Here is a 27658-nt window from a genome sequence, read left to right as displayed (position 1 = left end):
CATCTAAGTCACAAGAGACAATCACAGTCTGCTTAAACTAATAACACACAAAGTAGGGATCGACTGATTATCGGATTTACCGATATTATCGGCCGATATTCAGGATTTTGAGCGCTATCGGTATCGGCATTTATTTTGCCGATATTCCAATAGCGTATGGGGAACACAGATCGCGCTGCTGACAGCGCTCTCCGTGTTCCCTCAGCAGCAGCACAGGGGAGAAGGAGCAGTGTCTCCTCCCCCTGTGCTGCTGCTGCTGCCGCCAATGAAAGGACAGGGGACAAGAGGAGGGGAGGAGCTATGGCCACTGCGCCACCAATGAAGCTTAATCTCTCATTTATTCATATACAGGAGGCGGGAGCTGCAGAATCACATAGCCGGCTCCCGACCTCTATGAGCTGTAGCTGCGATCTGCGGTAGTTAACTCCTCAGATGCCGCGGATCGCAGCTACTGCTCATAGAGGTCGGGAGCCGGCTATGCGATCCTGCAGCCAGCTCCCGCCTCCTGTATATGAATAAATTAGAGATTAAGCTTCATTGGTGGAGCAGTGCGCCCCCCCTCCCCCCCCAGTATTAAGCATTGGTGGCGCAGTGCGCCCCCCCTCCGCCCAGTATTAACCAGTGGTGGCGCATAGGGCCCCCCCACCCCAGTCGCAGTGCGCCCCCCCTCCCCACCAGTATTAACCAGTGGTGGCGCATAGGGCCCCCCCACGGCAGTCGCAGTGCGCCCCCCCCCCCAGGATCCCCTCTCCCCTGCTCCTCCGATCGGAGCCCCAGCAGTGTAATGCTGGGGCTCCGATCGGTTACCATGGCAGCCAGGACGCTATTGAAGCCCTGGCTGCCATGATAAGCTCCATGCTGCTGTGTGCACAAAGCACAGAGCAGCAGGGACAGTGTGAACTCCTATTCACCCTGATAGATCTCTATCAGGGTGAATAGGACAAGGGTTCTAGTCCCTAAGGGGGCTAAAAGTTAGTTAAAAAAAAAAGTTATAAAAATAAAAACACCAAAATATTAAATATAAATGAAAAAGAAAGATTTACAAAAAAAAAATACACATTAACAATAAACATAAATTTTCAGCAGATTTGTGGGAATTTAATTTTTTTTTTTCAAAAATGAAAATTCCCAGAATATCGGTATAAATTATCGGCTATCGGCCTGAAAGTTCACAAATTATCGGTATCGGCCCTAAAAAAATCAATATCGGTCGATCCGTAACACAAAGAATTAAATGTTACCACGTATTTATTGAACACACCATGTAAACATTCACAGTGCAGGTGGAAAAGGTATGTGAACCCTTGGATTTAATAACTGGTTGAACCTCCTTTTGGCAGCAATAACTTCAACCAAACGTTTCCTGTAGTTGCAGATCAGACGTGCACAATCGTCAGGAGTAATTCTTGACCATTCCTCTTTACAGAACTGTTTCAGTTCAGCAATATTCTTGGGATGTCTGGTGTGAATTGCTTTCTTGAGGTCATGCCACAGCATCTCAATCGGGTTGAGGTCAGGATGCTGACTGGATCAGAAGGCGTATTTTCTTCTGTTTAAGCCATTCTGTTGTTGATTTGATTCTATGCTTTGGGTCGTTGTTCTGTAGCAACACCCATCTTCTGTTGAGCTTAAGCTGGCCTTAAGTTCTCCTGCAAAATGTCTTGATAAACTTGTGAATTCATTTTTCCTTCGATGATAGCAATCCGTCCAGGTGCTGACACAGCAAAACAGCCCCAAACCATGATGCCCCCACCACCATACTTCACAGTTGGGATGAGGTTTTGATGTTGGTGCGCTGTGCCTCTTTTTCTCCACACATAGTGTTGTGTGTTACTTCCAAACAACTCAACTTTGGTTTCAACTGTCCACAGAATATTTTGCCATTACTGCTCTGCAACATCCAGGTGCTCTTGTGCAAACTGAAAACGTGCAGCAATGTTTTTTTGGACAGCAGTGGCTTCCTCTGTGGTATCCTCCCATGGAATCCATTCTTGTTCAGTGTTTTACGTATTGTAGATTCACTAACAGAGATGTTAGCATATGCCATAGACTTTTGTAAGTCTTTAGCTGACACTCTAGGATTCTTCTTCACCACATTGAGCAGTCTGCGCTGTGCTCTTGCAGTCATCTTTACAGAAAGGCCACTCCTAGGGAGAGTAGCAGCAGTGCTGAACTTTCTCTAATTTGTCTTACCGTGGACTGATGAACAGCAAGGCTTTTGGAGATACTTTTATAACCCTTTCCAGCTTTATGCAAGTCAATAATTCTTAATCGTAGGTCTTCTGAGAGCTCTTTTGTGTGAGGCATCATTCACATCAGGCAATGCTTCTTGTGAAAAGCAAACCCAGAACTGGTGAGTGGTTTTTTTTTAAGGGCAGGGAAGCTGTAACCAACACCTCCAATCTCATCTCATTGATTAGACTCCAGTATTCTGACACCTAACTCCAGTTAGCTCTTTTTCCAACTACACTGTGAATGTTTACATGGTGTGTTCAATAAAAACATGGTAACATTTAATTCTTTGTGTGTTATTAGTTTAAGCAGACTGATTTAAGCAGACTATTGTTGTGACTTAGATGAAGATCAGATCACATTGTATGACCAATTTGTGCAGAAATCCATATCATTCCAAAGGGTTAACATAATTTTTCTTGCAACTGTAACTAATTAACCCCTCTCTTCCTTTGTCCCAGTCCCTGTCCAAATGTTTTTTACGTTCAATAATCAGACTATATGCGATTGAACCCAAGCGCCTTCTAAAAACCACTGCAACGGTTCCTGACAACAATAACAACTAGTTTAAGTGAATTACTTGCGATGCACACGGCCGTTGTTTAGGTCCGCATCCGAGCCGCAGTTTTGGCAGATCGGATGCGGACCCATTCACTTCAATGTATAGAAGCATGTATTGCATCAACAGAGTCAACAAATGAACGGACGGCGTCCAGGTTAACGAATCTAAAATGCTCGGTGTACATGGTGGTATTAGAATTCACTAAATCACGCTGTTGATGGAAGACGCAGTCTAAATAAACGGATCTAATGTTGTGGGGTTCAGGGGGTCATCTGCGTTAACGGTCATTTTGTCAGTTTGTGAGTCGCCGGGTTGTAACTGATTTGTTTGCTCAGTTGGTGGACGATTAGTTTGTGTACTGTTTGAGCGAATTTGCTCTGATGCGATGCCTGCGGATGGCTTGGAGTTTGTTCAGCTGTAACGCGGGCTGGCTTGTTACATCAGCGCCACCTTTTTTTCCTAGATTTTTTTTTAGCGCGTCTAGCCGCAAAGTACTTCTTTATAGCCTGTTTTAACTTTCTAGCTCTCGTACTTACAGATGTTTTTGTGTTTTTAAAAGGATATCATCTCTAGTCAATTCCTGCCTGTCATCTATTTTTCAATTGCGTCAAGATGGGCAATTAGTCTTGTATACTTGTCATGTGCAGCGTGTATTTGCCACGCACTAATTTTACTGGTTTGCTACACGTAACATTTTGTCGTTGTAGCGTGCGAGAGAACTCAATACATCGTACGTATTTTGGTCCCAACATATGCAAGAATAAACAAGAGGTACGTGTTGATATTGCGCATTGTGTTCCTGACACGGACTTACTTGTTGTACGTCATAGTGTGTGTCTGGTGTCTTAAATGTAATGTCTTTTAAAATGCAGTGTATTTGGTGTATCGGGTACGGTTGTCATGTCGCACAAATCTGTAATATAATTAATCACGCACGTTGGCTCACCACCCTGTGGAGACCTCTGTGTTTTCATGAGAATTTCAGAAATCGTGATAACGATGCTGGGTGCTGGATGTTTGATCGTTGTTTCTCTTTACTGGACCAAATTTTGAAGCTCTCTTTTTTGGGGGGCTAAAATAGTGTGCCGCTTTATTGCAACTCGCGTGCATTAGGACATTCGATAATAATCGCTATCACGGAATCTTCATTTCGCCAACAGTTGCGGGCGCTGGTGCTTGGTTGTGGCACGTCTGCGGTCCAAGTATTTCTCACAATCCGCGCATCGTTCCCTGGTGTCTGATAAACTAAAATTAGAAGGATAGGGTCACTGTTATAATCTATACATGTTTAAAGTTATAGACATTGTTATTTCAGTGGATGTTATAGAGTCTTACCGACCATCTTAGATTTCTTTGGTTGCGCTCTGGAAACATCAGCCGTGCCCATTTTTCTTTTCACTGCTGCGATGTAAAAAAGCACATTAGAATTATAGACAATGTTTAAAATAGACTACATCAACGTGCCTTACGTGCTTTGGACCGTTTGCGTTGCTGTTTTATCTCGGCTGACGCAGCTGTTGTAAGATCATCAATGGGCGGCGTTTGGGGTGGACTAGGAGTGATTGTGGACGGAGTTATGGGCAGGAAAAGGGGCGTGTCGACCTGTCACTTTTAGTTCAATGAAAACTATAGAGGTTATACTACTGACAGAGCCAGGCAGTAAAAGTGTCATACTGTCAAAGTGCAGTTGTTTAGAGAGTTGAGCCTCTAGGTGTAGCAGCAATGGCAGATGTATGCTCATTTGCATATATTTTCTTAGCAATGCAGGCATATATTAACATGGGACCAACACAGATGCATCCAGCTGCCAAGTGCACATGCAACAGGTAAGCCAATTTCATAGGTGAAAATCTGCTGACAGATGCCCTTTTAAGACTTAAATTTTAAAAAGTTATGGGAATACAAATATAGCATTGCAAAGAAAAAAAACTTGGAAGATTTTTATTTTTTTAAAGTATTAAAATGCAACAATAACTATACAAATGTGGTATTGCAGTAATCTTTACTGACCCAGAGAATGAAGGGAACACATCAGTTTTACTGCATAGGGAACATAAAAAATGAAACCCATAAACTTGGGTGTAATTGCATTATTTTTTTCCAATTTCACCCCATTTTAAAAAAAATCCAACTTCCCACCACGTAACTTGCAATATGAAATGGTGCCATTAGAAAGTACAACTTGTCCCACAGAAACAATTATTTATGTGGCTATGTGAATGTAAATTTTTTTAAAGTTTGGCTCCTAAAAAGGCAGGGAGTAAAAAAACGAAATCACAAAAATGGAAAGTCCTTCGATCCTGAAGGGGTTAATGGTTGGACTGTTTCAGCCCTTAGTAACCTGACACTGTTCAATAATTTTGTGTAAATAGTGGCTTAACTTTTGAACTACCAATATGAGCTTGTAGTAGGTTTTTTAATGTTTTTTTTTCATTGTGGTTTTGTGTATAAAAAGTTACATTTTTCAATTTATAGTTCTTTATTCTTGAAATTTTCTAATTCATACACAAAAAAAGAAAATGTATTAGTATGGGTTCACTATTTTGCTTTTGTTCATACATAATACGTGTATGTACTTTACAGTCATGTGAAAAAATTAGGACACCCTTTGAAAGCATGTGGTTTTTTGTAACATTTTTAATAAAAGGTTATTTCATCTCCGTTTCAACAATACAGAGAGATTAAAGTAATCCGACTAAACAAAGAAAACTGAAGAAAAGTCTTTTCAAGATCTTCTGTAAATGTCATTCTACAAAAATGCCTATTCTAACTGAGGAAAAAGATAGGACACCCTTGCCCCTAATAGCGAGTGTTACCTCCTTTGGCTGAAATAACTGCAGTGAGACGGTTCTTGTAGCCATCTACCAGTCTTCGACATCGGTCTGAGGAAATTTTACCCCACTCCTCAATGCAGAACTTTTTCAGCTGTGAGATGTTTGAGGGGTTTCTTGCACGTACAGCCCTTTTCAAGTCACCCCACAGCATCTCAATGGGATTCAAATCTGGACTTTGACTTGGCCATTCCAGGACTCTCCATTTCTTCTTTTTCAGCCAATCTTTGGTTGATTTACTAGTATGTTTTGGGTCATTGTCATGTTGCATGGTCCAGTTCCGCTTCAGCTTTAATTTTCTAACTGATGGTCTCACATGTTCTTCAAGCACCTTCTGATACACAGTAGAATTCATCGTGGATTCTATGATGGTGAGCTGACCAGGTCCTGCTGCAGCAAAGCAGCCCCAAACCATGACACTTCCACCTCCATGCTTCACAGTTGGTATGAGGTTCTTTTCTTGGAATGCTGTGTTTGGTTTACGCCAAACATGTCCTCTGCTGTTGTGTCCAAATAATTCAATTTTGGACTCATCTGTCCAAAGAACATTATTCCAGAAGTCCTGGTCTTTGTCAACTTTATCTCTGGCAAATGTCAGTCTGGCCTCGATGTTTCTCTTGGAAAGCAAAGGTTTCCTCCTTGCACACCTCCCATGCAAGTTAAACTTGTACAGTCTCTTTCTGATTGTAGAGGCATGTACTTCTACATCAACAGTAGCCAGAGCCTGCTGTAGTTCTCGAGATGACACTTTAGGGTTTTTGGAGACCTCTTTTAGCATCTTGCGGTCTGCTCTTGGGGTGAACTTGCTGGGGCGACCAGTCCTGGGCATGTTGGCAGTTGTTTTAAAAGCCCTCCACTTGTAGACTATCTTCCGGACAGTGGAATGGCTGATTTCAAAATCTTTTGAGATCTTTTTAAATCCCTTCCCAGACTCATAGGCTGCTACAATCTTTTTTCTGAAGTCCTCTGACAGCTCTTTTGCTCTCACCACGGTGCTCACTCTCACTTCAACAGTCAGGAGCACACCAAACTAAATGTCTGAGGTTTAAATAGGGCAAGCCTCATTCAACATGCAGAGTAACGATCTACTAATTATGTGCACCTGGTGTGATATACCTGTGTGAGATCTGAGCCAATTTAAGAGGGAATACATGTGAGGGTGTCCTATCTTTTTCCTCAGTTAGAATAGGCATTTTTGTAGAATGACATTTACAGAAGATCTTGAAAATACTTTTCTTCAGTTTTCTTTGTTTAGTTGGATTACTTTAATCTCTCTGTATTGTTGAAACGGAGATGAAATAACCTTTTATTAAAAATGTTACAAAAAACCACATGCTTTCAAAGGGTGTCCTAATTTTTTCACATGACTGTATATTTGTGGGTAAATATGGTGGCCCCAGTAATCTGGGTCTGCTAAAACCCATCTATTTTGCCATGTCAGGAGAACATCATGTTATATGTGACATTGCTGCTGTCTGTTCAGTACATAGTGGTCATTGAGCATTATGTGTGATGGAAAAAAAGAAGATAAGATATTCTCTGACATCTGGGGACGCACCCTGCCTCTACTAGATTGCAAGTGGTTTAAAATAGGTTAATATAAAATGCAAATGGATAACCTACAATACATAATATGCTCATTGCTGTTTTGTCCAGGTGCCTATAACAGGCTGCTGCCTTACATCCTCATGGGAAGCATGACAGTAATTATGGGAGTTCTTGTGTTGTTCTTCCCAGAAACTTATGGTAGACCGTTACCTGAAAATCTGGACCAGACACAGAATGTAAAAGGGTAAATCATTTGTGTTATTGTCATTTAAAGGAATTTTGACTTAAGTTGGCCATGCAAATTAATGTTGATCAAACCTGCTGATTTCAGTGGAATTAGCCCATCATCTAAAGTGTACGGGGAGCTTCCGACTCAGCAGTGGCAGATATTGAGGAAGAGATGGATCAGGCATTTAGATCTCAAAATATGTAGTCTTTGTTCATGGCAAAAAGCCACCTCTCTGCTCTATATTCAGAAAACATGCCAAAAATGCTTGTTTATTGGCGTCAGGAGAGAGAGCTGTTGGCCAGCTGCTGTCCAATCTACAAACCGGATTCCCAAAAAGTTGGGACACTAAACAAATTGTGAATAAAAACTGAATGCAATCATGTGGAGATGGCAAATGTCAATATTTTATTTGTAATAGAACCTAGATGACTGATCAAACGTTTAATCCGAGTAAATGTATCATTTTAAAGGAAAAATACGTTGATTAAAATTTTCACGGTGTCAACAAATCCCCAAAAAGTTGGGAAAAGTAGCAATAAGAGGCTGGAAAAAGTAAATTTTAGCATAACAAAGAGCTGGAAGACCTATTAACACTAATTAGGTCAATTGGCAACATGATTGGGTATAAAAAGAGCTTCTCAGAGTGGCAGTGTCTCTCAGAAGCCAAGATGGGTAGAGGTTCACCAATTCCCACAATGTTGCGCAGAAAGATAGTGGAGCAATATCAGAAAGGTGTTACCCAGCGAAAAATTGCAAAGACTTTGCATCTATCATCATCAACTGTGCATAACATCATCCGAAGATTCAGAGAATCTGGAACAATCTCTGTGCGTAAGGGTCGAGGCCGTAAAACCATACTGGATGCCCTTAAACGACACTGCACCACAAACAGGAATGCTACTGTAAAGGAATTCACAGAATGGGCTCAGGAATACTTCCAGAAACCATTGTCAGTGAACACAATCCACTGTGCCATCCGCCGTTGCCAGCTGAAACTCTACAGTGCAAAGAAGAAGCCATTTCTAAGCAAGATCCACAAGCTCAGGCGTTTTCACTGGGCCAGGGATCATTTAAAATGGAGTGTGGCAAAATGGAAGACTGTTCTGTGTTCAGACGAGTCACGATTCGAAGTTCTTTTTGGAAATTTGGGACGCCATGTCATCCGGACCACAGAGGACAAGGACAACCCAAGTTGTTATAAACCCTCAGTTCAGAAGCCTGCATCTCTGATGGTATGGGGTTGCATGAGTGCGTGTGGCATGGGCAGCTTGCATGTCTGGAAAGGCACCATCAATGCAGAAAAATATATTCAGGTTCTAGAACAACATATGCTCCCATGCAGACGTCATCTCTTTCAGGGAAGACCCTGCATTTTTCAACAAGATAATGCCAGACCAAATTCTGCATCAATCACAACATCATGGCTGTGTAGGAGAAGGATCCGGGTACTGAAATGGCCAGTCTGCAGTTCAGATCTTTCACCTATAGAGAACATTTGGCGCATCACAAAGAGGAAGGTGCAACAAAGAAGGCCCAAGACGATTGAACAGTTAGAGGCCTGTATTAGACAAGAATGGGAGAGCATTCCTATTTCTAAACTTGAGAAACTGGTCTCCTTGGTCCCCAGACGTCTGAGTGTTGTAAGAAGAAGGGGAGATGCCACACAGTGGTGAAAATGGCCTTGTCCCAACTTTTTGGGGATTTGTTGACACCATGAAATTCTGATTCAACATATTTTCCCCTTAAAATGGTACATTTTCTCAGTTTAAACTTTTGTTCCGTGATTTATGTTCTATTCTGAATAAAATATTAGAAGTTGGCACCTCCACATCATTGCATTCAGTTTTTATTCACGTTGTGTATAGTGTCCCAACTTTTTTGGAATCCGGTTTGTATAAGACCAGTTTAATGTATGGGAACTTGAAATAAAAACTGCATGTATTAGGGCTCATGCACACAAGGGTCCTTGCTCAGTGCCTACGTTGCAGACCGCAAATCGTGGTCCACAATGCATAGGCAACAGTTGTGTGCAGTCCATTTGCAAATCCAGCCCCATTGACTTGAATGGGTCCACGATCCACAACATACAGCCAAAGATAGAGCATGTTCTATCTTTTTGCAGGGCAGAGGCATGGATCAGAAGCCTACTGAAGAGCTTCGGCATCTGATCCATGTCTGTGCACCCCAAAAAGATAGGTGAAATCCTATCTTCAGTCGTATTTGGTGGATTTGGACCCATTCAAGTCAATTGATCAGCATTGGGACGTGGCTTGGCCGTCCAGCAAGATGGCTGTGTAGAGGAAGAGCTCCGCCTCCCTGATCTATCACAGGAGCCTCATTAACACGGTGTCCGGGTCCCATGGGGAAATCATTGCCCTCTAAAAGATCCAGATGCAGCCCGGCACCTAATCTGAAGACTCAGAGCATAGCCGCTTACCTATATCGCCGCACTGCCGCTCCGACTGTTCCTGGGGGCCTGAGGCGCGAAACTCTAGCGGGCGCCATTACGGGAGGAGACGGAGGTGAAGCTCCCCTGCTGCAGCGCTCTGTATACAGCGAACCACAGCAAGTAACTGGCTGTTTACCTACAAGCCGGATACAGAGGCGAGGGCATTGGGCATAGCTGGACAGTCACAGGTGTGTGAGTTAACCGCAGACATGCCACCAAAGATGGCGCCTAAGCGCAATAATTCTTCAGCCACACTGACACAGCGCAGGAGGGATTGGGCTGAGCCTCTCGATGACCCCCTAGATCACCTCCAAACCCAGGGGAGAATTGAGGGGGAGGATGTCCCCTGGGATTTACAACCCGACATGAATGAGGACACTGAAGATGGTGCCCTGCAGCTATCGCAATCCTCAGCATCTCTACAAAAGTAATTACAGCACCTCCCTACTAAGGCAGATTTTATGAATCTAATAACAGAAGTAAGGAATACATTTAAAACTGAAATCTTGTCCTTGCGTCAGGACTTTCAACAGATTACAGCCAGGGTGTCATTCTCTGGAAACCAAGCATGACGTCACCCGCAAGTACATTGCTCATCTCCAATATACTATATTGAGATGTTCCCAGGCTGTCCGGGATAACAACAGACACCTAGAAGACCTTGATAACAGGGGTCGCAGACATAATATTAGAGTGCGGGGCCTGCTTGAACCTGATTCTGAGGAAAATCTGCATGAAGTCCTGAATGAGTTATTTAATACTATATTGGGATCTCCGCCGTCCCACATTATTAAGCTGGACTGTGCTTATAGGGCCTTACGCCCCAAAATGCGTCTGCGCAACCCCGAGATGTCATTTTCTGCATCACAGACTTCCAGTTGAAAGAAGCTATAATGGCCAAGGCCCGTACACTTCGGGTCATTGGGTCATTGACTTTCATGGGATACAAGTGCAACTATACCAGGACTTATCGTGGCTAACCCTGCAAAAGAGACGGCTACTCCAAGCTCTCTTAGCCTTCATAAGGCAGAAGAAAATTCCCTACCGTTGGGGATACCCATTTGCGCTTATTGCTAATAAAAATGGGAAAGCCGTACCTCTGTGGACCCATGCAGATTTGTCCACCTTTTGCGCAACACTGGGGGTCTCTGTGCCTCCTATTGATGACTGGGAGGTTCCTGATCCGCTGCTGCGCCCCCCCTCCCCTCCCCAGTTTGGAGCCAAGTACGAAGCAAGAACTGTAGGTCCCTGCCAGGAGAAGAACCCAGGGGATCCACATTGAGAGATCAATTGACCTGATATGTTGTGACCGAAGTAGTATCATATTGCTCGTCTCCTAAAATTTATGTCGCTCTGATGTTCTTCACATGTTCTTAGTGCCTTATTGTTCAAGTGAAACATCTTGTTGGGCTTCCTTGGAGCTCAGTTGATATGCCTATCATTCTAACAATGTTCTGTTCTCTATGCCGGGTGTGTTCAACCATGTCACCACAGGGGGGATTGATCCTTTTTGCCCTCTTCCTCTCCTCTGTTCTCTCGGGAACTGAGGAAATGAGACAGGGCCATATCATATGTTTCAGGCCTTCTCTGAATACCCACACCTGGATGTTGACGTCCAATGTTTGGATTATTCCTATTAATCTCTTCTTTGTGCTACTGTCTAATGTGTTCCCCTATATCCTCATGTGTCGTGTACCCTATTATCTGTTTGGTGTACCTGATGATATTGACCGTGTTTTTTTTACGATTCTCTACCGGACTGTTTGGAGTGTGGTCTCCTGGAGGACTATCTTCTGCATTCAAAATAGCATGTATATGGCTCAGCCAATCTTCTTGCCATGATTAAGTGTATTTTTTTAAACGTCAAAGGCCTGAACTCCAATGTTAAGAGGAGACTGGCCCTGACGGAGTGCCACACTCAAAAAGCTGAGATAGTCTTCCTCCAGGAGACACACTTTGATGATACGGGAACATGTAAATTTGCTACTGGACTGTTCCCAAGAACTTTTTCGGCTTCTAGTGGGAAAAAAAGGGCTGGAGTACCAATCCTTTTATCTGCTAATTGTCCACTTCAAGTGACTTCACAGATTTCTGACCCCCAGGGTTGCTATATTATCTTGCAGGCCACCCTACATGGTACTCCCATTGTCTTATGTAATCTTTACGCCCGAACTCCAAGCAGATCTCATTCCTCGCTAGGGTGTTCACAAAAGTATCTCATTTACTCTCAGCAGCACTTATTGTGGGAGGTGATTTTAATGTCTCTTTCTCTGAAACACTAGACAGACAGGCGTTAGCAGGAAAACCCCCTACCTGGGAACAGGCCAGGCTTTCACATCTTTTTAGACGGTTGGTGAGAAGGTTTGCGTTGTATGACCTATGGCGATTGAATTATCCCACGTCTAAGACGTTTACGTTTTATTCACATCCTCATAGTACACACACTCGCATTAATTACTTCCTAGGTAATGTTCCCACAATGAGTTTAATGATGGACGCTGATATAGAGTCTATCACATGGTCAGACCATGCACCAATTTTTTTTATGTTAAGCACTAAACACCCAATCACTAAGGTTTGTCACTGGCGTCTAAATGAGAGCCTTCTCTTTAACCCCATATCAAGGCAGAACTTGCAGGAGGGTCTATCGGAATATTTCCGTATTAGCCAGCAATCAGTCTCCTCTGTATCCACCCTATGGGAGGCGCATAAAGCTGTCTTTAGAGGTAATTGTATAGCCATTGGTTCCAAATTGAAAAAGGATAGGAACCTACAGTATTGTTCTATCAAAAAAGATCTGGAAAGCTTGGAGGGCCAGTTGGGATCCTGCTATTCTTGTCACCTTTTAAGGCACATACATATCTAGTGACCTAGCAGCTACTCTTAGTACTCAGATTGCAGCTGAAGAAATATCAGAAGTGATAAAAAAACCTTCCGAATCGCAAGTCTCCTGGACCGGATGGTTTGCCGTACCTTTACTGCAAGACATATATAGACACCCTCCTTCCCTATATGGTCAAGATTTTTAATTCTTTCTTGGAGTGCTCTCCTATACCAGACACGATGCTACAATCTTTTATCACCCTCATACCAAAACCAGAAAAGGATCATATGGACTGTGCGAACTATCATCCTATAGTCCTCCTTAATTCAGACTTAAAGATATTTATGAAACTTCTGGCGAACAGGCTTGTTAATCTGCTCCCGAGTTTATATATATATATATAAAATATATATATATATACACACACATATATATATATATATAAAATAAATGACCTCCAAGTCATTTCTCTAGCCATATGTTTTCAAACACTGCAAAAATTTACCCTAGCCTCTCCAAAGAGAAAGCTATTCGGTTCTGTTATCCAGATAGTGGGTTCCCTGTTCCCATAAATTGCAAGGTGGTAGCAGTTAAACTACCCTGTGTGTGGTTCCGGTCCGGTCGCTCACACGCTTACTTGCGGTCAATCGGCGGTCCAATCCCTGCGCTTTCAGCCTATCGACTATACGGACTCAAGTTAGACTGTTGGTGTGCTGAAAGTGGCTGAGAGGCCTGTTTTTGGATTGACCACTAGAGGCGCTTCTTGACGTATTGTGGCCTCGGCGGTCGCAGTTCATCACATATTGGTTGGCAGCTACTGGGATTCTTTTTTGCATGTGTTTAGAACATCTGAACAGAGTTGAGCTAATTTACCTCTGTCAGAACCAAACCAATTTGGTGGTGGTGTAGCTGAGTGCAATACATTTATTTGTGTGTACAGAGAGATTGTGTAGTCCAGTACCCTCCCCGAAATCTTGTTTTCTTTATCTATCTTTTATTTGGCGTGAAAATGTCCAGGGAATACAAGAAAATGGCTTTGGCAGATCTGGAAAATCTGTGCAAAGAACGGGGCATTGAAGTCAGTCGCAAGACGAAGACCGACCTGATAAAAGACTTGTTCCGATGGGATAGCCAACAACTGCGGCTGTTGGATGTGTGTACTGCGGGAGACACCGGCCCATCTGACTCAAGTCCTGAGGAACCGGAGACTGAGAATCCTGACTACTTGGAGGGGGAACATCCTGCGGGCCCTGTTGGCCCCCCAGCGCAGTATTTCAGTACGGATCCTAATTTTTCTTTAAGTACTCGCCCGGAACCGGCCAGTACCGGACTATCTATTTGCTATGATGCAGCAGGCCCTCAAAAAACTAATGGACACTGACCCGGTAAAGTACCTACAGTATATGGCTGAGCGTGAGGAAAGCCAAAGTCGGCATGAACTGAGCATGGCCAGAAAACATCAACCCAGCCGAAGCTCACCCAACTTTCCTGCGGAAGGAGCAGCATCACACGTGAGTGCAAAATTTTAATTTGCTCCCATTGAAAAGGACACTGACATAAGACTTGTTTTTGCGATCCTTTGAGAAAGCCTGCTGTCAGTATCGTCTGCCACAAGAGCAATGGGCCAGACACCTGACACCCCTGTTGCGCTACAAAGCGCTGGACGCGTTTGCAGAGTTATCCATGGAGCAAGATGAAGATTATTCCGCCATAAAAGACGCTATCATTGCTAAATACCAGCTGACCCCTGAAGTCTATCGGAAAAGGTTTAGGTCCTTACAAAAGGATCGTACGGACTCTTATCCGGATGTGGTCAGCAGCTTACACACTACATTCTGCCAGTGGATTTTAGGCCTAACAAAAGGGTCTTATGACATCCTAAAGGACTTGATGGTGCTGGACCAGCTTCTTTGTATTTGCCCTGCGGATGTGAGACAATTCGTGCTAGAACGGAAGCCTACGTCAGCAACCGCTGCTGCAGAGTTAGCTGAGACTTTTGTAACAACCCGAGTGCCCGATCTGCGTAAATCTGCACCATCTAACTGGAGAGGATGTCCGCCCAATGTCAGGGCAGACCCCCCTGCCTCTGTGGGCCGTCCACCACAGAGACCACCAAGTGCAGCTACTGCTTCCAGACCTGGGGCACCTAATGGAATCACCACCAATGTCACTACTGCGCAAGCCTGGACATATGAAATTCAACTGTCCTGAGCGGAGACAGCCACAGCCAGCATCTGAACCACCTGTACCTCACCCGGTCCTGTAGTCCATGGGCGGCACCCGTCATCTTGGCACCCAAGACAAGACAACACGGTTCTGCGTGGACTACCGGAAGTTAAGCGCTGTAACCACTACAGACGCCTACCCCATGCCTCGCATCGATGAGATGCTAGATAAGCTGGCGGCTGCCAGCCATCTATCAATCATGGATCTGAGCCGGGGGTACTGTAAGATCCCTCTTGTCCCGGACGCGCGGCAGAAGTCGGCCTTTATCACTCCCTTCGGGCTCTTCGAATTTACGACGATGCCCTTTGGAATGAAAAACGCGCCTGCCACGTTCCAGCGGGCTATGAACGACCTGCTGGAGGAAATGCAACCGTTCGCTGCAGCATATTTGGACGATATTGCGGTGTTTAGCCCCACCTGGGAAGAACACCTCAAACATCTGTCCCAGGTACTGCAACGGCTGGCTGCAGCCAATTTGACAGTTAAGCCAAGTAAGTGTCAGATCGGCATGACGGAAGTCCAGTATTTAGGGCACCGAGTGGGAGGGAACACCCTGAAACCGGACACGGGAAAGGTTGACGCCATCTTAGCGTGGCCACGGTCAATCACCAAGCGACAGGTTCAGGCATTCCTGGGGACCGCAGGCTACTATAGGAAGTTTGTACCGGCCTATAGTGCCATTGCGAATCCCCTGACGGATGCCACTGGCAAGGAGCACCCGAAAGTGGTTACGTGGACCCCTGAGTGTGAGAACGCCTTCCGGGCCTTGAAGCAGGCGTTAGCTAGCGCCCCTGTGCTTCAAGCCCCAGATTTCAGCCGTCAGTTCATAGTGCAAACCAACGCATCAGATTACGGTCTCTGCGCTGTCTTAAGCCAGGTGGATGGAAAAGGGGACAAGCATCCTCTTCTGTATCTGAGCCGGAAACTTCTTCCCCGAGAAGTCTCCTACTCAACTACAGAAAAGGAGTGTCTGGCGATTGTGTGGGCCCTACAGAAGCTTTAATCCTTTCTGTATGGCCGCTCCTTCACAATCATTACGGACCATAATCCTCTCAGTTGACTGAACCGTACTGCGGGGTCCAACGGGAAGCTCCTACGTTGGAGCTTGTCGCTGCAGCAGTACGATTTTACCATCCAGCACAGGGCAGGCAGCAGACATCAAAATGCGGATGGCTTATCCCGGTGCAACGGCGATCCAGACCGATCAATGCAGGTTAGCGGCGACGCCACCTGTCTTGTGGACAGAACTGTGCCCTGGCTGGACAATTGTGTACCTTGGGTTTGTTGGAGCAGGAACCCACCCTCGGAGCCACTTGAGAATGACTGGCCGGAAACCCTACTAAATGATCCCTCTTCCTCCTGTGCCACATCCTCTTCCATCATCGCCAGGAGCATTTTTTCAAGGAGGCATAGAAGTGGGATAGTAACGCTGAGAACGGCGTTATTGGCACTGGCCATATTGGTGGAGTACTCGAAACAGCGCAACAAGGAACACAGGTCTCGCATGGAGACTCAGTTATTGGTGGTGAAGTGGTGCTGTTCCGCCGAGCGACTCACCAATGCGTGCTGCAGCTGAAACACCACTATCGCCTGCTGCTGCTCGCACAGTCTGGCCAGCATGTGCAAGGTGGAGTTCCACCTTGTGGGCACGTCGCATATGAGGCGGTGATTGGGAAGGCCGATATTACGCTGCAGCGCTGACAGGAGAGCAGCAGCAGGGTGAGAACGCACTTTATGAGCACATGCGCCAGGCAAGGGATGTGTGTCAAACCGGCTAGTCCAGGGCTGCTACAAGATTTAGCCCATTATCGCACACCACCAGGCTGGACTTGAGACTGACTGGCACAAACCACTGTTGTTCAAGGCCTGTCCACAGCTCCTGCGAGGTGTGGGGTTTGTCCCCCAAACAGATACGTTTTAAAACTGCCTGCTGAAGTTGGTGGTGAAGGTGTTACGCTGACCGGATGAGGAGCTGGTAGAGGATGAGGAAGCAGAGGAGGAAGCAATAGGAGGCAAACTGAAGCGCCCTGCAATCCTTGGTGGTGGAAGGACATGCGCCAAACTGCTATCCGCCTCAGGCCCCAGGCCCAGCCGCCACTGCGTTTACCCAGTGTGCTGTTATGGAGATATAACGGCCCTGACCGTGCTTACTGGTCCACGTATCCGTAGTCAGGTGCACCTTGCCACAGATGGCATTGCGCAGTGCAAAACCTGATTTTGTCCCCAACTATTCGTCTCCACCAGATGGAATGACAGCATTTCAAAGGCCAGTAATTTAGAAATGCTGGCATTCAGGGCTAGGGATCGCCGGTGGGTAAGAGGGGATCTTCCTCTCCAGCATTTGGGAGATGGAGAGATGAACGCTTCCGTGGGACATTGTGGAGTTTGCATGGTGACCCAGGTGTTGGTGTTGCTGGCAGATCCTCTGTTTGCGGGGTGGCAGGTCGCACTGTCACTCCAGAGGTGGATGAAGAGGCCGAGACTGCAGCAGAAGAGGAAGCAGGAGGAGCCAGAGGCCTTTCTTGGTTTTTGAGGTGTCTACTCCACTGCAGCTCGCGCTTTGCACTTAAATGCCTGGTCATGCAGGTTGTGCTCAGGTTGAGAACATTTATGCCTCTCTTCAGGCTCTGATTGCACAGCACACAAACCTCTCGTGTCTTGTTGTCAGCACATTGTCTGAAGAACTGCCATGCCAGGGAACTCCTTGGAGCTGGCTTTGGTGTGCTTGGTCCCTTGCTGCAGTGGGCAGTAACAGGCGTACTGTTTAGAGGACAGCTGCTCCGCTTTTGCACACTGCTCCCTCTTCTGCTGTGCTGGTGGCTCTGTGCGACCACCGCCTCTTCCTACGAACTACATAGGTCACTCGCATGACCTTGATTCAATGTGGGGTCGAGGACCTCATCGTCCTTCACATCATCTTCCACCCAGTCTTCACCCCTGCCTTCCTTGTCGGTCTGAACACTTTTGAAAGCCCCAGCAGTTGGCACCTGTGTTTCATCATCATCCGAGATGTGCTGCGATGGTCCTCCCATGTACTTATCTTGAAAGATAAGTGGTTGGGCTTCGGTGCACTCAATCTCTTCCACTTCTGGGGCAGGGCTAGGTGGATGGCCCTGGGAAACCCTGCTAACAGAGTCACCAAAAAGCAGAAGAGACTGCCGCATGACTTGGGGCTCTGACTGCTTGGCTGATTTGCAAGGGGGTGAGGTGAAAGACTGATGGACATCGGCTGCAGGTGCCAACTGTGGTCTTCCAGCAGTAGACTGGGTGGGAGACAATGTGAAGGAACTGGATCCACTGTCAGCAACCCAATCTACTATGCCTGTACTTGTTCAGGCCTCACCATTCGTAGAGCAGCATTAGGCCCGACCAAATATCGCTGCAGGTTTTGTCGCCTACTCGCACCTGAGGAAGGGGTTTCACTTGTGCGTGTAGCTGGAACAGATTGAACATGTCCTCTCCCTGCAACAGGAGCTCCACCAGCAGCACCACAACCTGGGGCACGTGCTGATTTGACGCTCTCCTCATATTTTTCGAATTCAAGATCTTGCCCTAAATGTGTGTTTAATTAATAGTAGAATTGAACGACAGTATGTAAAGGGTGTATCTCACACAGCCTGAACCAGTATAGGCCTGAATTAAAGATTTATTTGCCCAAAATGGCTGTATTTCAAATGGCTGTATTTCAAATGCCTGTCACAGCGGACAGGATAACAGATACACAGATAAATAAACAAACAACTTTATACGCGAGAAGCTGGGGATAAGGTCACCTCCTAGCAAATCCCTAACAGCTCTCCCTATACTGCTATGCCCACATTCAGACCCTTAAGGTGGGAATAATGTGTCCTCATGCTTGGGCTGAAAATACCCTAGAATCCCTGAGATGGTGAAAGAGGAATAGGGGCAGCCTGCTCCCTCAGTACCTGGAGGGGACAGACGTAACTCAAACAGCCTAGACAGCAAACAACAAGAAATCTGAAACCAACTTATCTTATCTGAGCAGGAAAAGACAATCCTTCCTTCCTTGCTTCCAAAGCCAGACAGAAGCTATAACCTGCATGGAACACTGGGAGTGAGGGTAATTTAAAACAACGACCCCACCCAGTGCACCTGAAGAGAGGCGGATCTAGCACGACTCCAAAACAAAACAGAAAACTAAACACGTGCTGCTAATCTGGCAGACCTCTGCACATAGTCAGAGCAGGGCATGACAGTACTCCCCCCCCCCCCCCCTTCTACGGGTGACCCCCTTGTTATGGCCAAATAACTCAATTTTAGTTTCATCAGTCCACAGCACCTTATTCCAAAATAAAGCTGGCTTGTCCAAATGTGCTTTACTCCACCTCAAGCGGCACTTTTTGTGCTGTGGGCGGAGAAAAGGCTTCCTCTGCATCACTCTCGCATACAGCATCTCTGTCACGGCGGACAGGATATCGGATACACAGAAAAGTAAACAAACGTGTTGATTATAATAGTAGTATATTCTGTAATTAAGCTTATGTTTATGTGCACCAGCAGGTTCTATACCAAAAGGAGAAACTACCAGGATTATTGAGAGGTCTTGGGAACTGCATCAATACCTGAGAGGGAATCTGGCCTCCGGCTGGCAGTTGGACCTATCCCAACTGAAGTACCTAAGTTTCTAGGCGAGAAGCTGGGGATTAAGGTCACCTGGCAAATCCCTACCAGCTCTCCCTATACTGCTATGCCCACATTCAGACCCTTAAGGTGGGAATAACGTGTCCTTGTGCCTGGGCTGAAAATACCCTTAAATCCCTAAGATGGTGAAAGGGGAATAGAGGCAGCCTGCTCCCTCAGAACCTGGAGGGGACAGGCGTCTCTCTGACAGCCTAGACAGCAAACCACCAGATAACAAAAAACAACTTATCTTTGGGATCTGTGAAAAGCCCTCACCAGTCGGCTGGCACTGACATCCAGCACCGGAACTGACATCCTTTCCTCAGGGCTGTATGCCCTTCAGTGTACCAGGTACTGAAGGGAACCCCGAAGAACTCTAGAGTCGAGAACCCTGGAGATCTCAAACTCAAAATTTCGATCGACCAGAACAGGAGGAGAGGGCAATGGTTCCACCGGTTTCACATATTTTGTCAGTAAAGACCTGTGGAACATATCATGGATCCTCCAAGTCTGCAGAAGATCCAACCGAAACGCTACTGGATTGATCACCGCAGATATTTTGTACGGACCAATAAATGTTGGACCTAGTTTCCAAGATGGCACTCTCAGTTTAATATTTTTAGTGGACAACCACACCAGATCACACACACACACAGGTCTGGACCAGTCACACGTCTCTTGTCAGCCATTCGCTTATACCTCTCACCCATCTTCTCCAAATTCACTTGGATCCTCCGCCAGATAGAAGACAAGGCAGAAGAAAATCTCTCCTCCTCTGGCATCCCAGAGGAACTAGTCCGAGAAAAGGTACCAAACTGAGGATGAAAACCTTATGCACCAAAAATGACGACTTACCCGTGGACTCCTGCCTACGGTTATTCAAAGCAAACTCTGCTAGGGACAAGAATGAGGCCCAGTCCTCCTGATTCTCGGCCACAAAGCACCTCAAGTGGGTCTCCAGGTTTTGATTAGTACGCTCTGTCTGTCCATTCGACTGCGGAAGAAAAGCCGAAGAGAATGAAAGTTGAATGCCAAGCCAAGAGCAGAACGCCCTCCAAAACCTGGAGACAAACTGCGTGCCCCTATCAGAAACCACATCCAAAGGAGTACCATGCAATCTCACAATATTATCAACAAAAATCTGAGCAAGAGTCTTGACATTAGGCAGACTAGTTAATGATATAAAGTGAGCCATTTTACTAAAACGGTCAACTACCATCAAAATGACTGTTTTCCCGGAGGAACTCGGCAGATCTGTAATAAAGTCCATAGACACGTGCATCCAAGGACGAGACAGAATAGACAAAGGAAGAAGTGAACCAGCCGGTCAAGTATGAGCAACCTTTGACCGTGCACAGGTTTCACAAGCTGCCACGTAATCATCAATGCTCTTACATAACCCGGGCTACCAGAACCTCCGGGACACAAGGTCATAGGTGGACTTACCACCAGGATGTCCAGCAAGGACAGTATCGTGATGTTCCTTGAATACCTTGTATCACAGTCCTTCAGGAACAAACAACCTCCCTGGGGGACAAGAACCAGGAGCCCCCTCCTGGGCTCCCAACACCTCCATCTCCAATTCGGGGTACAGAGCGGAGACCACCACCCCCATCAGCCAAAATCGGAGCAGGATCATCTGAATCACATCCCCCAGGAAAACTGCGAGACAGGCCATCTGCCTTGATGTTCTTAACCCCGGGGCGAAAAGTAACCACAAAATTGAACCTGGTAAAAAAAACAGTGACCATCTGGCCTGTCTAGGGTTCAGACGCTTGGTAGATTGCAGGTAAGCCAAATTCTTATGATCTGTATATACTGCAACGGGGTGAGACGCCCCCTCCATCCAGTTACGCCATTCCTCAAAGGCCAACTTAATGGCCAGCAACTCTCTATCTCCTACATCATAATTCTTCTCGGCGACCGAGTGCTTCTTGGAAAAAAAAAGCACACGAGACCCATTTGCCAGGAGATGAACCCTGTGACAGCACCACTCCAACCCCCACTTCTGATGCATCAGCCTTCAGCACGAATGGCTGAGACACATCAGGCTGCACCAGAATGGGAGCAGACGCAAAACACTCCTTAATAGTCGAAAAGGCCTGCAATGCCTCATCCGACCAGACAGAGACATCGGCGCCCTTCTTAGTCATATCAGTAAGAGGTCTTACAATGGTAGAATAGTTCAAAATACATTTTCTATAATAATTAGTAAACCCCAAAAAACCGCATCAAAGCTTTCTGATTCTCTGGTCGGTCCCATTCCAGAACCGCTCGGACCTTTTCGGGGTCCATAAGAAAAACCAGAGTCAGAAAGCAGATATCCCAAAAACGGAAGCTCCTGCACAGAAAACACACATTTCTCCAATTTGGCATATAATTTATTCTCCCGAAGGCTCGTCAAAACTTGTCTCACATGATCCTGATGGGTCTTCAGATCAGGAGAGTAAATTAAAATGTCATCCAAGTAAACCACCACGAACCTCCCCACCAGATAATTATCCGAACAAAATTCACTCCTACCAATGATTTGTCTTGCTTGCCAATCTATAATTATGTTTAGTCAACCATGGTAACCCTAAGCCTATAGGAGCAGGCAAATCCTTCATCACAAAACAAGACATAATCTCAACATGTGAATCACCCACCCTTAGCTGAATATCATGAGCAATATGAGTGAGACTCCTTTGAGAAAGAGGGGAAGAATCAATTGCAAAAACCGGAATCTCTCTTTCTAAAGTGCTTAGACCCAGATTTTGAAGAAAAAGAAAGTCAATAAGGTTTACCCCAGCACCACAGTCAAGGAATACTTCAACAAAAGATTTTCTTGAGTCTAGCGCCACCATAGCTGGAAAGAGAAAACAAGTATTAGAGGGAGCTTGCATACCTGCCTGCTCCACCAGTCCATTCACGCTACTAAGAGTCAGTAAAGTTTTTTTTTTCTTTTTCTCATCAACATGCGGTTTAACAAAAGGACAAGCAAAAATAAAATGACCACTTTTCCCACAGTAGTAACATAGTTTATGTAATTTCCTAAAGTCTCTACTACCAGAACGGAAAGATACCTGACCCAGCTGCATGGGTTCCTCCCCTACCCCAGAGTTACCTGTAACATCACCCTGGGAAGCAGTAGAGATGAAACCACTCACAGAAGGGATCCCTTGCACGGAGGGAGCCTTACACCTCTCTCTAATACGTCTATCTAACCGTACTGCCAAAGACATTGCATTCTCCAAAGAATCTGGGTACTCATGAAAAGCAAGGGCATCTTTCAATCTCTCAGATAACCCCTGACAAAACTGACTACGTAACGCAGGGTCATTCCACTCTGACTCTGTAGCCCATCTCCTAAACTCAACACAGTAAACCTCTGCAGTATGTTCACCCTGTTATAAATTACGCAATTTTGTTTCCGCTATCGAGACCCGATCTGGGTCATCGTAAATGAATCCCAGGGCCATAAAAAATTCTTCCACCGACCGAAGGGCCCGAGAACCGGGCGGCAGAGAAAAGGCCCAGGATTGCGCGTCCCCTTTAAGCAGAGAAATGATTATACCAATCCTCTGACTTTCATCACCTGACAACGATGGACGCAGCCGAAAATACAACTTGCATGACTCTCTTAAGCGGATAAAGTCATCCGTACCCCCTGCAAATCTATCAGGAAGAGCGACTTTAGGCTCCCCACAAATTTGACCTGCACCTGATGCCAGAGCATTCTGACACTGTGTGACCGAACTACGCAGATCCGCAAGCTCTAGGGATAATCCCTGCATGCGGTCAACTAGCGCATCAATTGACGCCATCACAAAACCGCTGAGCAATGACAAAGTATTGGCGGGTTATAATGTCACAGCGGACAGGATAACAGATACACAGATAAATAAACAAACAAGTTACTATGCGAGAAGCTGGGGATAAGGTCACCTCCTAGCAAATCCCTAACAGCTCTCCCTATACTGCTATGCCCACATTCAGACCCTTAAGGTGGGAATAATGTGTCCTCGTGCCTGGGCTGAAAATACCCTAGAATCCCTGAGATGGTTAAAGGGGAATAGGGGCAGCCTGCTCCCTCAGAACCTGGAGTGGACAGACGTAACTCAAACAGCCTAGACAGCAAACAGCAAGAAATCTGAAACCAACTTATCTTATCTGAGCAGGAAAAGCCAATCCTTCCTTCCTTGCTTCCAAAGCCAGACAGAAGCTATAACCCACACAGAACACTGGGAGTGATGGTAATTTAAACCAACGACCCCACCCAGTGCACCTGAAGGGAGGCGGATCTAGCACGACTCCAAAACAAAACAAAAAACTAAACACGTGCTGCTAATCTGGAAGACCTCCACACATAGTCATATGTCATAGTCATATGCCTGAATCAAACCCCTGTATGTAAAGGGTGTATCTCACACAGCCTGAACCTCTGTAGGCCTGAATTAAATATTTCTTTGCCCAAAATGGCAGTATTTCAAATGCCTGAATCAAACCCACAGGGGTTCAGGACTTGTGAGATACACCCTTTATGTGTATGGACACAGATACACCCTGAGATACACATACAGATGTAGAGGGTGTATCTCACATGGCCTTAACCACTGTAGGCCTGAATGAAATATTTATTTGCCCAAAATGGCTGTATTTCAAATGCCTGACTCAAACCCCTGTATGTAGAGGGTGTATCTCACATGGCCTGGACCACTGTAGGCCTGAATTAAATATTAATTTGCCCAAAATGTTAGTATTTCAAATAGCTGTATTTCAAATGCCTGAATCAAACCCCTGTATGTAGAGGGTGTATCTCACACGGCCTGAACCAGTATAGGCCTGAATTAAAGATTTCTTTGCACAAAATGGCTGTATTTCAAATGGCTATATTTCAAATGCCTGAATCAAACCCCTGTATGTAGAGGGTGTATCTCACACGGCCTGAACCAGTGTATGCCTGAATTCAATATTGGTGCACCAAATGGCGGTATTTCAAATCTCTGAATCTAACCCAAATGTATTAAGGGTGTATCTCACAATGACATCTGCATTTTTGTGTGCCCAAACAAGTGTTTGTTTAACAACTAAATTTGACAGCAGTATATAAGCCTGTAATTGCACACGTGCTGATGCTGCAAGCCCTGAAAATAGTGTTTTTTTGTCAAAAAAGTGTGCTTTAAAACCCCAGAAAATGATGGGTGTATTTCTAGCTTAAATTGCACATTGACTAATCAAGATGTTGTAGATTACCAGAATATGAAAGCTGTATATATATTAAACTTGAATTTAACACTTGCAGATCAGGAAAATACAGTTTTTTGACAAAAAAAAGTGTGTTTTTAAAACCCCAGAAAATGATGGGTGTATTTCTAGCTTAAATTGCACACTGACTAATCCAGATGTTGTAGATTGACCAAAAAAGTGTTATATTTGGTAACAGAATATGAAAGCTGTATATATTAAACTTGAATTTAACACTTGCAGATCAGGAAAATACTGTTTTTTGACAACAAAAAAGTGTGTTTTTCCAACACCAGAAAATGATGGGTGTATTTCTAGCTTAAATTGCACACTGACTAATCCAGATTTTGTAGATTGACAAAAAAAAGGTTATTTGCAATGTCCCAAAAGCTCAGATGCAGTGCTGTTGCACTGAGCTTGCATAAAATGGCCGCCGCCGCCGCCCACCTAACTAACAGAAAAGGGTAACTTTTTTTTTTTTTGTCAATTGGCTTAGTGCAGGGTAAAACGATTGTGCCCTGCACCCACACAACTATTTCTAGGTAGATCGCTGAGTTAGATTATCTCCTATTCTCTCCCTGAAATCACAAGTCCAGCAGCATCCTCTCCCTACTGTTGTTAGAGCAGAGTGATGTGCAGCGCTACTTATATAGAGGCTGGGTCACATGCTGCTCTGGCCAATCACAACTATGCAATAAGAGAGAAGAAAAAAGAGGTTGAGTGGTTCTACCAGGACTGGAGGTTCTGGGAACGAGGTGCCAGAGGGATGGAGGAGATGTAGGTATAAATGGAAAGAGAAACATAAAATATAGTAGCACCACAAAACTACGTGCCTATTCAATGACTATTTGGGGAAGGCTGCGCAAGTGTTGTAGGGACGTGAAAAATATTTTCATTCTCTATAGACAAATACCAGTGACAGGTGAACCTTGTCTGGAGGCTCCAAAAAATATAACCAGGGAATATACCAGATGGATCCCACCAGATGCGATTCAAAAAAACAGAAAACACTACAAAAGGCGCCACTCCCAAGGATGTAGAAAGGATAAATGAAATGAATAATGCCCCCTTAGGTCGGAGGATGATATTCGAATAAAAAATATAAGATAATATATATGAAAATATATATGATATATATGTATTTCATATATATTATCTTATATTTTTTATTCGAATATCATCCTCCGACCTAAGGGGGCATTATTCATTTCATTCATTTCATTTATCCTTTCTACATCCTTGGGAGTGGCGCCTTTTGTAGTGTTTTCTGTTTTTTTGAATCACGTCTGGTGGGATCCATCTGGTATATTCCCTGGTTATATTTTTTGGAGCCTCCAGACAAGGTTCACCTGTCACTGGTATCAATCACAACTATGCCATTAGTAGGCATGGCTGTGATGGCTTCTAAGGTCAGATAGTTAACCGCTTGTTGATTGGCTGCTCTGCAGCATTTCAAAAAGCACCAAGAAAGCGCCGAACACCGAACCTGAACTTTTACTGAAATGTTCGGGTCCGGGGTCCAAAAATCCTAAAGTTCGGTATGAACCCAAACTTTACAGTTCGGGTTCACTCAAGCCTATTCATGAGAACAACCCATGTTAGTTACTTTTATAAAAATGTTCATTGATTATTATGTTGCTAAATCACATTTTGTTTCTTTACAGACTGTGTTGCAAAAAGAACTCCCATAATAAGTTTCATGAAAATTCGGACAATTTGAAAAATGGAATCATATTAATTACTACAAAGTTATGATGTTCTGATTCATTCTTTTAACCAATAGGATATATGTCTGTTGCTAAGTGTACTGTCCCTGGAAGCTGATCTGACATTTCTCATTCAGTTTCTTTTGGGGGGTTTTATGTTTGTAAATTTGCATTGTGTGATTTTTGTTAATTTCTGATACATTTAGGCCTTCACACAATGCAGATTTTGTTGCACAATTTTCTGTGATTGAAAATCAGTTCCATTCATTCGAATAGGGAGGCAAGGACACAGATTTCTTCTAGACCCATTCGGATGGATGAAACCGATTTTCAGTCGTAGAAAATTCTGCAACAATATCTGCTTTACAGACTGTGTTGCAAAAATAACTCCCATAATAAGTTTCATGAAAATTCTGATAATTTGGAAAATGGAATCATATTAATTACTACAAAGTTATGATGTTCTGATTCATTCTTTTAACCAATAGGATATGTCTGTTGCTAAGTGTACTGTCCCTGGAAGCTGATCTGGCATTTCTCATTCAGTTTCTTTTGGGGGGTTTTATGTTTGTAAATTTTCATTGTGTTATTTTTGTTAATTTCTGAAACATTTAGGCATTCTGTGACTGAAAATCTGTTCCATTCATTTGATTAGGGAGGCAAGGACACAGATTTCTTCTAGACCCATTTAGGTGGATGGAACCGATTTTCAGTCGTAGAAAATTCTGCAACAAAATCTGCAAAGTGTGAAGGTACCCTTAGAAATTCTGGTCATTGAATTATGTCGACATTCAGATCTTTTGGACATGTGTTTGTCAACCTAGTATTTATTAAAGGATAACTGTCACACTTAGACCCTAATTTCAATTTTCATATATGTAGTTACTAATAACATGATATTCCAGAATCAGTTACTATTAGACTGACCCCATATTTAAAGGAAACCTGTCAGCTGGATTTTGGGTATAGAGATGAGGACATGGGTTGCTAGATGGCCGCTAGCACATTTGCAATACCCAGTCCCCATAGCTCTGTGTGCTTTTATTGTGTAAAAAAAACCTGATTTGATCCATATGCAAATTACCTGAGATGAGTCCTGTACGCGAGGTGAGTCAGGGACAGGACTCATCTCAGGTCAATTTGCATATGTATCAAATGTTTTTTTTTACACAATAAAAGCACAC

General features: G+C 44.6%; 1 protein-coding gene across 2 annotated transcripts in view; it reads left to right on the top strand.

Moving 5' to 3' along the window:
- Positions 1-27423, top strand: part of LOC122928194 (solute carrier family 22 member 4-like) — a 355141-nt gene extending 327718 nt beyond the window's left edge. For both annotated transcript variants that reach the window (XM_044280782.1, XM_044280781.1), the window contains exons 9-10: positions 7282-7417; positions 26433-27423. In XM_044280782.1, coding sequence (XP_044136717.1) covers positions 7282-7417; positions 26433-26523 — 227 coding nt within the window. In that variant the 3' untranslated portion in view covers positions 26524-27423. The remainder of the gene's footprint in view (positions 1-7281; positions 7418-26432) is intronic.
- The last annotated feature ends 235 nt before the right edge of the window (positions 27424-27658 follow it).

The sequence above is a fragment of the Bufo gargarizans genome, chromosome 2 (genome assembly GCF_014858855.1).
Source record: "Bufo gargarizans isolate SCDJY-AF-19 chromosome 2, ASM1485885v1, whole genome shotgun sequence".
In the NCBI taxonomy this organism is placed as follows: domain Eukaryota; kingdom Metazoa; phylum Chordata; class Amphibia; order Anura; family Bufonidae; genus Bufo; species Bufo gargarizans.
This window is presented reverse-complemented; position numbering and strand designations above follow the sequence as displayed.